The sequence below is a fragment of the Pan troglodytes genome, chromosome 2 (genome assembly GCF_028858775.2).
Source record: "Pan troglodytes isolate AG18354 chromosome 2, NHGRI_mPanTro3-v2.0_pri, whole genome shotgun sequence".
Taxonomy (NCBI): domain Eukaryota; kingdom Metazoa; phylum Chordata; class Mammalia; order Primates; family Hominidae; genus Pan; species Pan troglodytes.
Genome location: NC_086015.1, coordinates 153,094,524 through 153,111,106, shown reverse-complemented (window position 1 = coordinate 153,111,106; position 16,583 = coordinate 153,094,524). Strand labels below are relative to the sequence as shown.

General features: G+C 33.6%; 1 protein-coding gene and 1 pseudogene across 6 annotated transcripts in view; one reads left to right on the top strand and one right to left on the bottom strand.

Moving 5' to 3' along the window:
• Positions 1-16,583, bottom strand: part of RNF13 (ring finger protein 13) — a 151,801-nt gene that overhangs the window by 43,940 nt on the left and 91,278 nt on the right. For all 6 annotated transcript variants that reach the window (XM_054681164.2, XM_054681163.2, XM_001142115.7 and 3 more), the window contains exons 6-7: positions 16,078-16,168; positions 6,148-6,253 (exon numbers count right to left, since the gene is read on the bottom strand). In XM_054681164.2, the coding sequence (XP_054537139.1) occupies positions 6,148-6,253; positions 16,078-16,168 (197 nt within the window). The remainder of the gene's footprint in view (positions 1-6,147; positions 6,254-16,077; positions 16,169-16,583) is intronic.
• LOC112208779 (U6 spliceosomal RNA) lies at positions 781-873 on the top strand (annotated as a pseudogene).

Sequence of the window (16,583 nt, the reverse complement as noted above, 5' to 3'; positions counted from 1 at the left end):
TAAAATAGACACCAGATTACAAAGACACTATACAAAAAGAATATAAAAATATCATATATTTGTATTAACTGAATGTTGTTATATATTTTAGATTTATTGAGTTAAATAAATATAGTATTAAAATTAATCTCATCTGTTTCCTTTTTTTAACCTTTTAAATTTGGCTACCAGAAAATTTAAAATTACAATAAAATGTGGCTCATAATATTGTTCTATTCTTAGCACTGCTTCAGAAAATAGAAAAAGAACGCAGAAAATTATTAACGATTGTGGTGATGGTTGCATAATTCTGTGAAGATACTTAAAATTATTGAATTGTGTACTTTAAATGAGTTAATTTTAAGTTACATTAATTATGTCTCAATAAAGCTGTTAAAAGACTAGACAAAACAAATTCACAAGTTCGAACTAATGGACATAGAACTGCACTTCACAGCTTTTCACACACACGGAATGTTTACAAAATTTAATCAGAAAACCATGCCACAAAGGAGGTTTTTGAAAATAACCAAAGAATCCATAACATACAATGTTTTCTTACCTCAACACAACTGAATTAGAAATCAATAGAAAAAAATACATATTTTGGAAATGTAAAACTGTACTGAAGTAATTCATAAGTCACAGAACAAATCATAATGAATATCTACGTTTCTGAGGGGGTGTTATAATCAGCATGCGCCCCTTTGCCACCTGGATTCTAAATAACTTGAGAAATAAGACCATGAACTGGCCAGAAGGAGGAAGTGTTTCTCACTGGAGACAGAAACAGAACTTTCTGTACTCGTTTCAGCAACACATATACTAAAATTGGAATGATACAGAGAAGATTAGCATGACCCCCGTGCAGTGCAAGAAACAGAATTTTTTATTGAGCAATAGAATTAGGTTGCCTTAGCCACTTAGATATAGACAAAGACAACTTTGGAATGAAGTAGGCCTTCCCTTCACCCTGCCGCAGAATTGCAGAACCAGCCCTAACCCTGGAGGAGCTGAATGAACATCTATGTCCCAAAGTCAGGTTAATAACAAAACAAAGATGGTGGAGCTGAACCAAGTGTGCCCAATTTGCCCTTCCTAAAGTGTCAGATAAGACACTTTATCTCCTCTAAGGTGGAAAGAGCAAATGGGCAGAGAAGGGCTAAGAGTCATAGTAACTAGAGTTCCCCCTTCATATGGATTGAAACATTAAGAGTGATAAAGAAACATCCTATATTAAAATGAAAAACTTTTAAATTTAAGTCAAATGAAAATAAGAATTTTCCTTATCAAAAGTTGTGGGTTTCAGCTAAAGTTATTGTTGTAGAAAAATTTATAACCTAAATGCATATACTAGAAAGAAAAAAATAAGCATTTGGCTGAATAAACTAGAAAAAGAAAAGCCATACAACCCGCTGTTCTTGAGTTTCAAGGGAAGGCTTCTAGCATTTCACCATTTAATAATGTTTATTTTAAGTTTTTAGTCTATATTCTTTATCTGTATAAGGTTATTTACTTGTACTCCTGGTTTTCCAAGGGTATTTTTGTTTGTTTGTTTTTTGGTTTTCTAACTTACTCTCTACTTTCTTGCTTCTATGCTGAAACCCCAAGGGAATCAACAACCAGATATACAACCAGACAAGGTAGAAGAAAGAAAATGATAAAAACAAAAATTCATGATAAAAATAAAGAAAGTAAAGAATTTAGCATTAAGTTCTACTAAAATGTAAGCTACTTAACATCAGGGATTTTTACCGATTTTGTTTACTGATGAATCTGCAGACCCTTGAACGGTGCCTAGTTCACCATAGGTACAGAATAAATATTTATTGAATGAAAGCCTACTTCTTTGAAAGACTAATAAGGCAATAATTTCTGACAACATTGTGAAAGGCACAGATGGATATGAATAAAGATAACTTATTCCACAAATAGTAGAAATTCTCTTTAAATTGTTATTTGAGTATACGAATATTATAAATCACTTTATTCCACTACACTTGAAAACAGGAAATTTCTTAGAAATACACTTTAGTAGGAACTGGAAAACCATCTGAATGTCTATATAACTATGAGAAGGTCACTAGACATGGATGATTTTATAGGCATCCTCTACAAAAATGTCAAGTAACAGATAACCCCAATTTTCTTTAAAAAAAAAAAAACTATTTTAGAAAGTAAGAGAAAGCTTAGTTTTATGAGGCTATAATTTTGATTGCCTAGTTAATTTTAAAATTACAGTAAAATATACACAACATAAACCTTACTATCTCAACCACGTTTAAGTGTACAGTTCGATGGCTTAAGTACATTCATACAGTTGTGCTACCATCACTACCATCCATTCACAGCCTTCATCTTATTAAGCTGAAACTCTGTATCCATTAAACAATAACTCCCCGTTCCTCAGTCCCCTCAGTCCCTGGCAACCACCATTCTAGTTTCTGTCTCTATGAATTTGGCTACTCCAGGTACCTCGTATAAGTAGAATCAGTATTTGTCCTTTTGTGACTGGCTTATTTCACGTAGCATAAAGTCAAGTTTCATCTATGTGGTAGCATGTGTTAGAATTTCCTTCCTTAATAACACTGAATAATATTCCATTGTATGCATATTCCACATCTTGTTTATCCATTCATCCGTCAATGTACACTTGCGTTGCTTTCATCATTGGCTATTGTAAATAATATTGCTATAAACATGGTGTACAAATATCTATTCGAGTCTTTGCTTTGAATTCTTTTTGGTATATACCCAGAAGTGGAATTACCAGATCCATGTTTTATTTTTTGAGGAGTTGCCATACTGTATTCTTTAGTGGTTGTTCCATTCTACCTTCCTACCAACAGTGCTCAAGGGATTGTCTAGTTTTGATGTCAAGGTGGCCCCATAAAACCAAAGTTTTCTTTTACCTGAATATTCAGATTGCTAATATTCTAGAATTTTTACATCGATATCCAAGTATAAAAAATTAATCTATATTAGAAATCTGAATAATCCAGAGATGTAAGGACAAAATTTATACATCATAAACAGGATTTATCCCCAGAATATAAGGAATTTCAAAATTTACAAAGCATATTAATGTAACCCAACACAAACATGATAAAAGAGAGAAAAACCAATTATTATTACAACAGATAAAAAACATATAATCCAGTACCCATTTAAAAAAGTCAAGCAAATAAAAATCTGATTTATGTCCACAACTTATACTGCTTTTTCCCCTTTATTTTCCCAAAAAATATAGCACAATGTTAAAGGAGGTACAACAATAGACATCCATTTCCTGTTCTTGACTTTTTTTTTTTGAGATGGAGTTTCGATCTTGTTGCCCAGGCTGGAGTGCAATGGTGTGATCTTGGCTCACTGCAACCTCTGCCTCCTGGGTGCAAATGATTCTCCTGCCTCAGCCTCCCGAGTAGCTGGGATTATAGATGCCTGCCACCACACCCAGCTAAATTTTGTATTTTTAGTAGAGATGGGGTTTCACCATGTTGGCCAGGCTGATCTTGAACTCCTGACCTCAGGTGATCCACCCGCCTTGGCCTCCCAAAGTGCTGGGATTACAGGTGTGAGCCACCGCACCCGGCCCCGCTGTTCTTGAGTTTCAAGGGAAGGCTTCTAGCATTTCACCATTTAATAATGTTTATTTTAAGTTTTTAGTCTATATTCTTTATCTGTATAAGGTTATTTACTTGTACTCCTGGTTTTCCAAGGGTATTTTTGTTTGTTTGTTTTTTGGTTTTCTAACTTACTCTCTACTTTCTTGCTTCTATGCTGAAACCCCAAGGGAATCAACAAACAAATTACCATAATGGAATTTGTTACATGATTACACGATTAATGACATGATTACATGATTAATATATAAAAATCTATAATGTCCCCTGACCAAACCTTGCTTTCTAAATATAGCTCTCTAATTAAAAAAAACATGACTCCCTGGGAAAAGGTCTGATGCTAGGGCTGGGACAAGAAAAATATAAAAAATATAAGATGAACCTGAAGCATCTTATAGTACAAGATAGTAGTCAAGAAGTGCTTAATAATAAAAAAAAGGGATAGCGTTGAATCAAAGGAACACAAGATCCAGCATGACAAGAGCCAAAGTTAAACAATTTAAAAACAATCAAAAAACAAAAATAATGTATGAATATTACTGGATTATAACCTAAGTGTAAAATAAATATACATGAGTGTATACTAATGAAAGTGGTTGAATAAATAAATGCTGAGAAGAGAAAAATCTTCCTTGTAGAAGAATTTCAAATAATGCAGATATGCCCTCCCCTTCCCACCTTAAGGGTGGGCTATACTTAGTGCCTCACTTCTAAAGAAAGAAAAGAGTAGAAAAAGGAAAAAATATTAACTTTATAAGTGGAGAAATTCAATTCAGCAAACACTACCTTAACCAAGGGATGAACGTTAGCATCATCAGTGATGTTCTACAGATACCATATACCCTCAAATATGATGTGATGAGAAGGGCACTTCACGTCTGTGATACTCTTTTGAAAAACCTGTAGCCTTGTCTAATCATGAGAAAAAAATCAGGTTGAGAGACATTCTACAGGATACCTGGCTAGTACTCAAAATTATCAAGGCCATGAAAAACAAGAACAGCAAAATTGTCATAGACCAGAGGGAAGACAGGATAATGAAATACAATGTGGTATCCTGGATTTGATCCTGGAACAGAAAGAGTACATTAATGAAAAACCTGGTAAAATCCAAAATGTGGAGTTTAGTTAACAGTAATGTACCAATGTCAGTTTCTTAGTTTTGACAAAAATCTCCTGGCAATGTAAAATGTTAACAATGCGGGAAAGTAGATGACGGATGAACAGGAATTCTCTTCTTTGCAAACTTTCTGTAAATCTTAACATTATTCCAAAATTAAATGTTTAATAAAAAGCAATACTCTAATACTCAATTATAAGAATAACCAATTAAAAAATATAATTTCAAAAATCCTTTTTTTGGTAGCAAGAAAAACTTACTATATGTGTAATAAGTCTAAAAAAAGACATGCAAAACATTTATAGGAAAAAAATTATTTAACTGATGGAAAGACCTAAATAAGTAAATTTAAAAATACCATAGCATCATAGGAAGACTGAACATTTTAAAGATAGCATTTAATCTTTAAACTAATCTATGAATTCAATACAATAATAAATGTACTGAATATGAAAATATGTATTCTTTATGACAAAGAAGTTGGCAAGAAGAGTGGGACTGTTTTATATCTTTGCAAATCTATTTTAATATCTGTCCAAATAGAATACAGAGGGATTTTCAAACTGCTTCTGTTTTCAAATATTTTGATATTGCACATCATGTAGCCTCTAGAAATTTTTACTGTACACCTCTAAGAGAATGAGAGTGACCAAAGGAAATACTACCTTAATATTATTACATAATAATTTTGAGCTTGCAGACCTACTAATAGTCTTGTAACCATATTTTGATAACCACCGTTATGGAGAAATAATATGTCATTCCCCCTTAACCTTAAGCTCTCACATTATTTTTTTCATACTTTAATATAAAAAATTTCAAACATACAGAAGAGTTGAATTTTATAATAAATACCCATATATCCACCTGGATTCTATAATTAACATTTTACTGTGCTTTTTGTCACAACCCTATTTACCCATCAATACATCTTACTTTTTCCTCTTATTTTTTTACATTGTATTTTAAAGTAAGTTGCAGATATCAGTGTACTTTCCCTAAAATACTTTGGCATGCATGTCATTACTAGGTTTAGTAAATTTTTTTTGCAATTCATTTTGAGGTAAAATTTACATATAATGAAATGTACAACACAATTAATTTTGTGAATCCAGACAAATGCCATGCATTTTTGCACCCCACATCTCTAACAAGATACAGAACACGACTGTCATCCCCCAAAAGTTCCCTTATACTCTTTTCAGTAAATCGATCACTTCTCTCTAACCCCCCCCGGCGGAGGAAATCACCATTCTTACTTTTTCCTATTCACATTATCTTTGTTTTTTCTAGAACTTCACATAAATGAATTTATATAATATGTACTCTTTTATGTACACATTGTTTAAATTCTCTCACTCAATACAATGTTTTTAGATTCATCCATACTATTTTTTAAAAATTATTAAAAGTTAATGTACCTACCATGAAAATGACTATCAAGATGAGACAGATGCCCACTATGATAAGGAAGGGAATTAGGTAGTATTCCAAAGGAAGACTAAATTCTGGAACTAAGATAAGGTGGCCCCTAGAAGAAAACAAAAATCAATAATTGAGAAATGAAGAGTTGTTAAATTCTGATGTTAATTAAAAACAGGAAAAAATATTTTTAAAAACAGACATATAGACATTACAATTAAATCCACTACATACATTTCATTTTCTTAAATATGACTTTCAATAATTTAAGGAATGCTTTCTACATCTTTAAGTCTATTTTACATATTTTTCCTAATAGCATGCCTATATGATTAAACTGGGTAAAGAAAACTAGCCAATCAATTCTTACTGTGTCTATCCTGGAGATATGTTATTTATTTATTTATTTTATTTTACTTTATTTTTTTGAGATGGAGCCTTGTTCTGTTGCCCAGGCTGGAGTACAGTGGTGCAATCTCAGCTCACTGCAACCTCCACCTCCGGGGTTCAAGTGATTCTCCTACCTCAGCCTCCTGAGTAGCTGGGATTACAGGTGCCTGCCACCATACCCTGCTAATTTTTGTATTTTTATTAGTAGAGAGGGTTTTGCCATGTTGGCCAGGGTGGTCTTGAATTCTTGACCTCAGGTGATTTGCCTGCCTTGGCCTCCCAAAGTGCTGGGATTACAGGCGTGAGCCACCACGGCAGGTCTAGAGATGTTGTTTATTGAATTTAGTAGCTGGGGCAAAAGTTATATTTTATATGTAAAATCATGGTAGTACCTTGGGTACCAAAAAGAACCTCCACCTCAATCAAATTACTGTTCATAAGTTCTTCCTATGGAAAAACTCTAGCGTCAGTATTGATAAAAATTATACTGTTTCCTCCCTATCCACTTTACATGTATCTGTTGTATCAGGTACAATGGATACAGGTCCTATACTCTACAATTATCTATGAGATATGGAATGAAAAACTGGTCAAATAATTCATAAGAGTTATGGCTTCCTGTATATCCCCCACCTTCTCCACCACTGGACTGAAAAAAACTACAGAAATGTGTATGTTGTAAGGTGGGTAATAGGAAATGCTACATGCCTTAATTCTCATTTATCATTAACCATGTTATTACTGTGACATTATCATTACAAAAATTGACAGGGACCCATGAAATAAAACTGTAATCAGAATAAGCACATCATTTGTGTTACATGAGGAAATTTTACATGGCATCAAAGCTCTGCATTAAAAATACCCTTAGTTTAGGGAAGAGTTTGTATAATGTTCAGTAATATGACAGATATGACAGATGAATCCATTGGGTCCACTGTGCTACTAGACTAGTACGGTGCCAGCAAAGCTACTCTGTTATCCACTGCTAGTTAATTTTTTAAGTAGTGAAGCCAGGTATTTCATAACCGAAAGGTTCAATGCAAAACAATCGTTCTCAGTATAAAGGAAAATAACAGATTTACTCCTTTCCTCATACAGAGGTGCTTAGGACACCATAGCACTTAAGACAAATAACATGTATGCAACTTATTTTTTTCCGAGACTATTTTTAAATCTTCATGCTATTATTTCTTATACACACACACAAGGGGCTCTATCAAGCTTCAACAAACAAAAAATACCAGGAATTTACCCCAATAATTTAAACTTTCCAAAAATTGCTACGATTGCTAGAATACAAGTAGCTTTTTACTTCACTTTCCAGCAGAATGGGGGATGACAAAGGATTTCACACACATTTGTATAGCTTTGCACAAAATACTAAAGTAACTAATATATCATCAGTGTAAAAAAGAAAATCAGCAGCAGCAGGGCCTAAGCTGCTCTATTTGATACCATCTCTTCCAGCACGAGGCCAGCCAGCTCCGCAATTAATATCCCTGTTCCCGGCACATACCCTCTGAAACTGCCCTGAGCCAGTGGTACCACTTTTAAGTATAAGAGCCTTTCCATGAGACGCTAATCCTCTATAACCTCCCTACCCCACAGCCACTAACCTGCTATAAATAAACACTATCAGGGTTTAGAAGCCAGACTATTGCATATCCTAAATTCAACCCATTGTAACTTAGTATCTCAGCAGTAGGAAGGCTTACAACTCTCATATTCTGTTTTTTTTTTCTTCTCTTTTTATGTTTATGACTTCCTAAGGCACATTCAGCCTTGATGAGATAAATAAATCCTGTCCTATGAGACAAGCCCCAGGGTTGCTCAGAAATAAACAGAGCTTCTAGGTGAGAAGGAGCAAGCTAAAAGAACAAATCAGGAAGTCCCAGTGAACTAGGAACTTCGTGTGTGTTTGTAATGGCAGAAATGGAATCAATTTCAGAATTTCCCAGGAAGCATTATGCTAAGATTCATACGCCCGGGTTCTAAATCTAATATTCTACATATCCTATTAATGCTTTCCATTATAAACTAAATGCCATTTTAGTTTACCATCAAGATATATTGTGGGGATTTTAAAGGGTCAACAATTGATAAAAGATTTTGAGCATCTTGCCTGTAATCCCAGCACTTTGGGAGGCCACGGTGGGTGGATCACTTGAGGCCACAGGAGTTTGAGACCAGCCTGGCCAACATGGCAAAACCCCATCTCTACTAAAAATACAAAAAAAAAAAAAAAAATTAACCAGGCATGGTGGCCAGCACCTGTAGTCCCAGCTACCCCAGGGGCTAAGGCTGGAAACTTAGCTTGAACCCGGGAGGCGGAGGTTGCAGTGAGCTGAGATCGCACCACTGCACTCCAGCCTGGGTGACATAGTGAGGCTTTGTCTCAAAAAAAAAAAAAAAAAAAGGTTTTGAGCATCTTGAATCAAAAGCTCAATGTACACTCAAGATACTGTTTTTTTCTTAACCAAATTGCTAACAGTGGATGCGGTGATAGTGATGATACAGGGAACTACAACAGAACTACAATGGAATTTCAGTCCTCTGGCTCCATTTCTATTTCTTCTGTCAGCCCAGGTCTCCCACAGCTGAACTTGCAGATTCATCCTTGCCCTAGTCCCAGATTAATCTGTATTTGAGGAAGAAGGTATTTAAACAGGTAATTATCCTACCACACTGCCTCCATGTCCATGCCTAAATACAGCACATCTTATGAGCTCTGCAGCTAAGATTTGATCACTGAAGCAGAGTCCTAAGCAACCCAGAAAATAGGGTCTTATTTTCCTTTGTGTGACTTCCCAGGCTAATTTCAAACCAGCTGCCTAGGCTTAAGCTTGATAATAATAACCTGTCTAATTTCCCCATCCTTCTGTTGACACATGAAGTCTTGTCTGTTCTTTTCTGACATCCAGCCCCCACCAATCAAACTACTGAGCCTCAGTGGATTTACAGCCACACAGCAGAGCCTTCTGTCCTATAGATCAGCTTTCCAGGCAATAACCTGTATTCAGCCCAACTGCTGGATATCCCCACTATTTCATCTGACTACTTCCTTGAACTTGCTCCTTTCAGACAAAGCTCACAGCTGCCTCATTAAACATCTTACATCACTTAATAAACAGGCTCTGTGCTCAGCCCTGTGTCCCCATTTACTGCCAGTGCACTGCTCTGTCTTCTTGAGGAATTCTGAGGTAACATAAAAGCAGTTTAATTTCATTAGAATTTACTAAATATCTACTGTGATATAGTCAATGGGCCTGGTGCTAGGGATTAAATGTGAAAAAATAGAATCCCTAACCATCAGAGAGAATATAGAAATCCTAAAGGAACCTCAATATTCTTTGTTCTAACTCTTCATTTTCAAGAGAAATTGTCCATGAAGATTAAATACCCTCCCAAAGGCCACACCCCAGCAATCCCTCCAGTGAACTGCACTACTCACTCTGATCAAAAACAAGCTTTGTCTCTGCCCACAACCTGTAAAAGTTGTATGTTATCCAATAATTTGCCTTCCCTAATAAAAGTTACAAATGCTTCTAGAATTTAAGTTTTTAAAAGACCAAAATTGACAAAGGACACCAAACAGTTTATAAAACTATTCCCTGTGAATAAAGAAATGCTAATCGGACCAACTCATTTTCTTCTTGTCAGATTGGGAGGTCATAAAAAGACTGATAATATGTATTTCTGGCAAGAGTAGGGGAAAACATTGGCTTTCCTAAAATGTTGGTGGAAACATAACTGCTTTTTAAAGGGCAATATGACAATTGTTTACTGAAATTTAAAACTGTTTCTCCTTAATCAAAAAAATTCCACTTTTAGGTGCTTTTGCTAAAGAAACATTTGTGCAATTGCACATAGTATATGGTCAAGGATATCATTATAGCACTTTCTGTAATAGACAAGAATTGGAAAGTAAGCATTAACATTTATGAAGCATTTACTATGTCCCAGGTATTCTTCTAAGAATTTTATTAATGTGTTTAATCCTTCCAGCAATGCTATATGCTGTAGGTTCTATTATTGTTCACATTTTAATGAGGAGAGAGGCTACGGCCCAGAGATAATAAATTTTTTGTTGAAGATCACACAGCTAACAAGTGATGGAAGCCAGGATTTGAATCCATACAGCTCTTATTCCAGAGGTCATGCTTATAGTCGGTGGCTTACTGGCTAAGTAAATTAGGATATATCTAAACAATGGACTATTGTTAAATCCAGAATATACCATCCTTTTTAAAAGTAGTTAAAAGAGTGAACAGTAGCTAAAAAGAATAAAGTACAATAAAACAATAATTGATGAATACTTCATTAATATGATGAAAAACCAGAATCTTACTTAAAGAAACGAGAAGCTTTCTTACTAAAGGGAATAACAAGGGAAAGATGCCTATCTCTACTACTATTTAACATGGTGTTAAAGTTATTACCAATGCAATTAGATGAGGGAAAGCAATTAGAAGCATAAGAATTGGAAAGGAAAAGATAAAACTATTTCTATTTATATGAAAAAACTGCCACCAACAGTAAGAGAATTTAGTCAAATTGCAGGTTATTATATCCACACTCAAAAATGAGCTTTCAGCTGTACAAATAAAAACCAGTTAGTAGATGTAATGAAAGAGGAGACTCCACTTATGATAGCAAACAATAAAATACCTTGGCATAAATTTAACAAGAAATGTTTATCTCACATAGATTTTGGGCTAAAAAAACTAAACAAAGCTGAATACATAAAAACAGAATTGGCTGCTCACTCACACCTGTAATCCCAACACTTTGTGGAGCTGAGGCGGGCAGATTGCTTGAGTCCAGGAGTTCAAGACCAGCCTTGGCAACATGGCAAAACCCCAGCTCTACTAAAAATACAAAAAATTAGCTGGGCAAGGTGGTGCATGCCTGTGGTCCTAGCTACTCAGGAGGCTGCAGTGGGAGGATCACCTGAGCCTCGGAGATCAAGGCTGCAGTGAGCTGGCACCACTGCACTCCAGCCTGCACAACTGGAGTGAGACCCTTTCTAAATTAAAAAAAAAAAAAAAAAAAAAAAGGCAGAATTGAACAAATGAAAGGACATACCACACTCTTGAATAAGGAGACTTATCCTAAAAATGTCAATTCTTCCTAAATTAATTTATGAATATAATGTAATCTCAATAAAAATCTTATCAGGTTTTTCTGAAGCTAGACCAGTTGATTATTAAATTCCTTTGGAAGGAAAAACTGGAACCCTCATACATTGCTGGTGTGAATATAAATTGGTGAAGGCACTTTGGGAAAAAGTCTGGCAGTTCCTCAAAGTGTTAAACATAGAGTTACCACATAATGCAACAATTCCATTCTAGGTATATACCAAAGAGAAATAAAAACATATGCACATGTAAAAATTTGTACACAAATAGTGAAAAAAGCATTATTCACAATAGCCAAGTTGTGGAAACAAGCTAAATGTCCATCCATCAACTGATGAATAGATAAACAAAACATGGTATATCCATACAATGGAAAGCTATTCAGCAATAAAAAGAATAAAGTACCAATACATGTTACAATATGATGAATCTTGAAAACATTACACTAAATGAAAAAAAATCATAAAATATTATATGTTTCCATTCATGTGAAATAACCAGAATAGACAAATCCATAAAGACAGAAAGTAGATTAGTGATTGCCTGGGGCTGGAGTGGACGAAGAAGGACTGGGGAATAGGAAGTGACTGCAAATGTGTACGGGGTTTCTACTTGGAATATTGAAAAAGTTCTAAAATTAGAATGTGATGATGATTGCAGAATTCTATAAATATACTCAAATCACTGAATTTTACACCTTAAATGGGTAAACCTTATGGTATGTGAGATATATCTTAATAAAATTGTTTTAAAAATTTCATTGGGAAGGACAAAAAAAAACCCCATTGGAATAACTGATGGCTATTTGGAAAAAGATATGATTGGATCCATTCTTCAAGCTATATATAGGATAAATTACAAATGAACAAAAGATTTAATGTTAAAAACAAAACCATACAAGTATAAATGTGGGTGAATTCCTCTATAACACAGGAGTAGGGAAAACTTTATTAAGACTCAAGACCAACAGCCCAAGGGAAGAGATATTTGATTTTTGTTTACATTAAAAAAAAACCAACATCATAGTGAAATAAAAATTTCAAAATACAAAAAAAATTGTAATATTAAAAAATAAAGGACCAACATAACTAATAAAATACAGAACTTCTAAAAATAGGGAAGAAAATGACCAATAATCTAATACAAAAAACTGGCCTAGAGATAAACAGCTCATAAAAGATAAAATATAAGTAGCGCTTAAGCATAAGAAAAAAATGCTTAAATGTGCTTGTAATAAGAGAAATACACATGAAAACTATAATAGAATACCATTTCTCACCTATCTGATTAGTAAAAATAAGAAAATCTGACAACAACTTTGTTGGTGAGGGTACAATAAAAGAGACACCCTCATAAACTGTTGGCATGACCCTTACGGATGGGAATTGACAATATCTAGCAAAAATACATACACATTAAACCTCTGAACTAGCAATCCCACTTCTAGAAACCTATTCCAAAAGTATACTGGCAAAAACATGAAAACACTTAGGCATAAGGTTATGCATTACAGCAGTATTTATAATTACAAAATAACGTAACCGATTCAAATGCTGATCAACAGGGGACTGGCTGATTAAACTGGAACATCCACAAAATAAGAGTTCTATGCAGCTGTACAAAAGAATGAAGAATATCTCTATCTACTCAAGGATAAACGATCAAGTCAAAAGCAGGATGGGGAATATTGTTTATGCACTAAGGGTAGAAGATAGGGGAGAGGAGATATATATTTTCCTACATATTTTTAAATTTAATGAACTAAAGAATAAATTAAAATCTTTTTTTAATTGTTACTTATAAGGTAAGGAGAGGAACAAGATGGACAAGATGGATGATACTTAGAATCTGAACTTCTCTGAATATACATTGTTTCACTGATTTTGACTTAGAGTTTATATATAATTTTTAAAATCACAGTTGGGGGTAAGGGGAGCAATCTACAAACTCTGAAAGCAAATGAATCAAATAAACCTGTGTTTTCAATTTATAACACCAGCACACAGACTATTTCACTTTCTTTTAAAAAAAGAATTCGCCTGTAGCCCCCAGCTGCTGGGGAGGCTAAGGTAGGAGGATCGCTTGAGATCAGGAGGCAGAGGTTGCAGTGAGTTGAGACCATGCCACTGCACTCCAGCCTGGGCAACAGAGTAACAGCCTGTCTCAAAAATAATAATAATAATGATAATAATTTAGCTTTATCTTATCTATTATGACATACTCTAAGCAGAGAAAGAACTGTTTTTTAAGAAATGTTGGTAATAGCATTGATATTCTTCTTCTGAGTCTGTTGTGTACATACTTTACATTTAGAAAAGACAATATATTATTATGTTGGTGTCTTTCAGCATAGAAAAATAAAATACCCATTTAAGATCAATAAAGTAAAAATTCTAGACCTTTGTATTTAAATTGGAAGCAACAGTATACACTCATGATTTATTGTATCTTTAAAAGCCATATATATTTCCTAGTTCTGCCCACTGAAAGAGAGGGGGCTTGAGGGTAAAGTAGGTGGTAGATAGATACTAAATAGACAGACAGATAAATAGATAGATGATAGGTATAGGTAGGTAGGTAGGTAGATAGATAGACAGACAGACAGACAGACAGACAGATAGAGAGATAGACAGATATATAGATAGATAGATAGATAGAGTAGATCTTTATGTACGGGTCTACAATTCCTTATGACCAATTCTAAAACCTAAAAAGCTTTAAAAAATAATGTTTGCAATTCATTTGACAGTCAACTTGAAGTGAACTGACATGAAAAAATAGCCATATATTTATTGCAGATACATTAATTTGTTTGATTATGGGGTGTTGCCTCAAATTCTATTTGGAATGTTATTTAACTTTTTAAAATTCAAACATTTTTCAATGCCACAATATATCTGTAGCCAAGAGGTGGGATAAGAGAGTTTGTAAACTTGTATTCACCTGGAAAGGGTCAAAACATTAAGTAAATAAAGCAAGTTACAAATTATTAGGCACCGTATGGTTCCGTTTTATGAGCATGTGATCACTAATTAAGGTGAATAATCAAATATGGGGAAAAACAAAGGGCTTTTTAAAAAACAGTAGTTGGTAAACAATAGTGTCACATAGAGACTTTCACTTTAAATATTTTATATTTCAATTTTTCCATATTTTGCTAGTATCTATATATTACTTCTTAATTTAAAAAAGTATGGTTTTATAATTAAAAACAAAAAATACTCTTTAAAATACATATTAAAATATATAGAAGTATTCTAAACGAGGGAGCAATATTGAGGTAAAAGCAAGTACTAATTCTCCTCTCTTTTAACCAAGCAAACACGGCTGACAAAACACCACTTTGCATAACTGTTTTTTGATACAACTTCCAAAATTACATTCCTTAACTTAAATGTTCTGAGCATATAATATGTGAACAGTATTTTAAATATCAACACTGTAGTGGGGAACTAACAATAACAGTAAACAGAAAACCTTGCCCTCTTCTTTTTATGCATTTTCAAACAGAAATATTCGTGGATTTCTTTTCCCCCTAAATAATTAGAATTGGATTTCATTGTGCCAGTTACCTCTTCTGGCAAATGTAGATAATAGGTGATAATAATAACAACCACTAGAGGGTTGTTGTGAGGATTAAATGGATAACAAAATGTAGAAGTCTTGCTTTCATGAGTGCCCAGCTTTGCTAAATGCTCAATAAATATTAGCTGCTTTTATTATTATTTTTGTTGTTGTTCCTCTTAGACCAAAGTCTGTTCTGGTCAACTACGTTTTGGGGATCTGTGTGTCATGGAAGAAGTTCTGAAGTGTTCATTGTACCGTTTTCTCTCTGTTTTCTATATTAGCTGAGACAGCTGTGCCTTAAGTTAATTTCAGTCTGTATGTTATCTTTGTAATGAGATTATTTTGTGGGGGTAGGGGAGAAGCGTTTCATATAAAAGTTCTCATTCAAATCAAGCTTCTAAAACTTGAAAACTGACTTTTTACCTTTGTAAATGTTAGTCACTTAACACAATGTTTTGGATTCTGTGTTTATAATATATAAAATATCTTTTTAGTAATATACAAACATTTCGTAATAGAAAATGTCATATAAACATAAATTGCATTGTTTTAAAATACCAGTAGTTTGATTAAACTTCAAAATGAAAAGTTATCTTTTTAGCAACAAGGGTGACTTACTCTCACTAGCATGAATATATTTTCAACATAATCATACAAAGAAAAAGTAGTAAAATACTTTAAAATACTACGTCTTAAAAGCATAATGATTTAAAAAGGGATAATTTAGCACTACAGAGTTCATTCTGAAACATAATCTTGATTACAATATTATATAATTCTACCTTAATATAAAGAAGAATTTTAAGCAACATGATTTTTTATATCCATTACTTACCCTTTTTCATATGTGAATTCATCTTTCAGAGAATTAGCTGATGATTCACCAATAAAGACAGATGGAATGTCAATTTTCTTTAGTACCTCAACTGTATAAAAGAATAATGAAATTATTCTTAAAAGCCCATATTTAGTGTATAATCAACTTAACTTTCTTCATAATAGCAGCAAATGCAACTGGAAACAATTACAATCAACTTTAATTGTCTATTGCTTGATTTTCCAGATTGCAGATTTTATTCATCATCAAAATGGTTGAGAAACATAACATTTACAGTAACAAAGCTAACATTTTGCATATACACATTACCTGAATTCTCTCAATAGTCTATAAGATTGAGATGTAATTTTTATTTTTAATATTTCCATTTGATTTCTTCCTCTCTAGACATAACTTATTAGAGAAGAAAGATGAAGAAATTTTAGGTTTTCTTCCCACACATAACTTAATTCCTAAATGAAAAAGAGAAAAAGCTTCTTTTACATACCCATTTCCAGGAGACG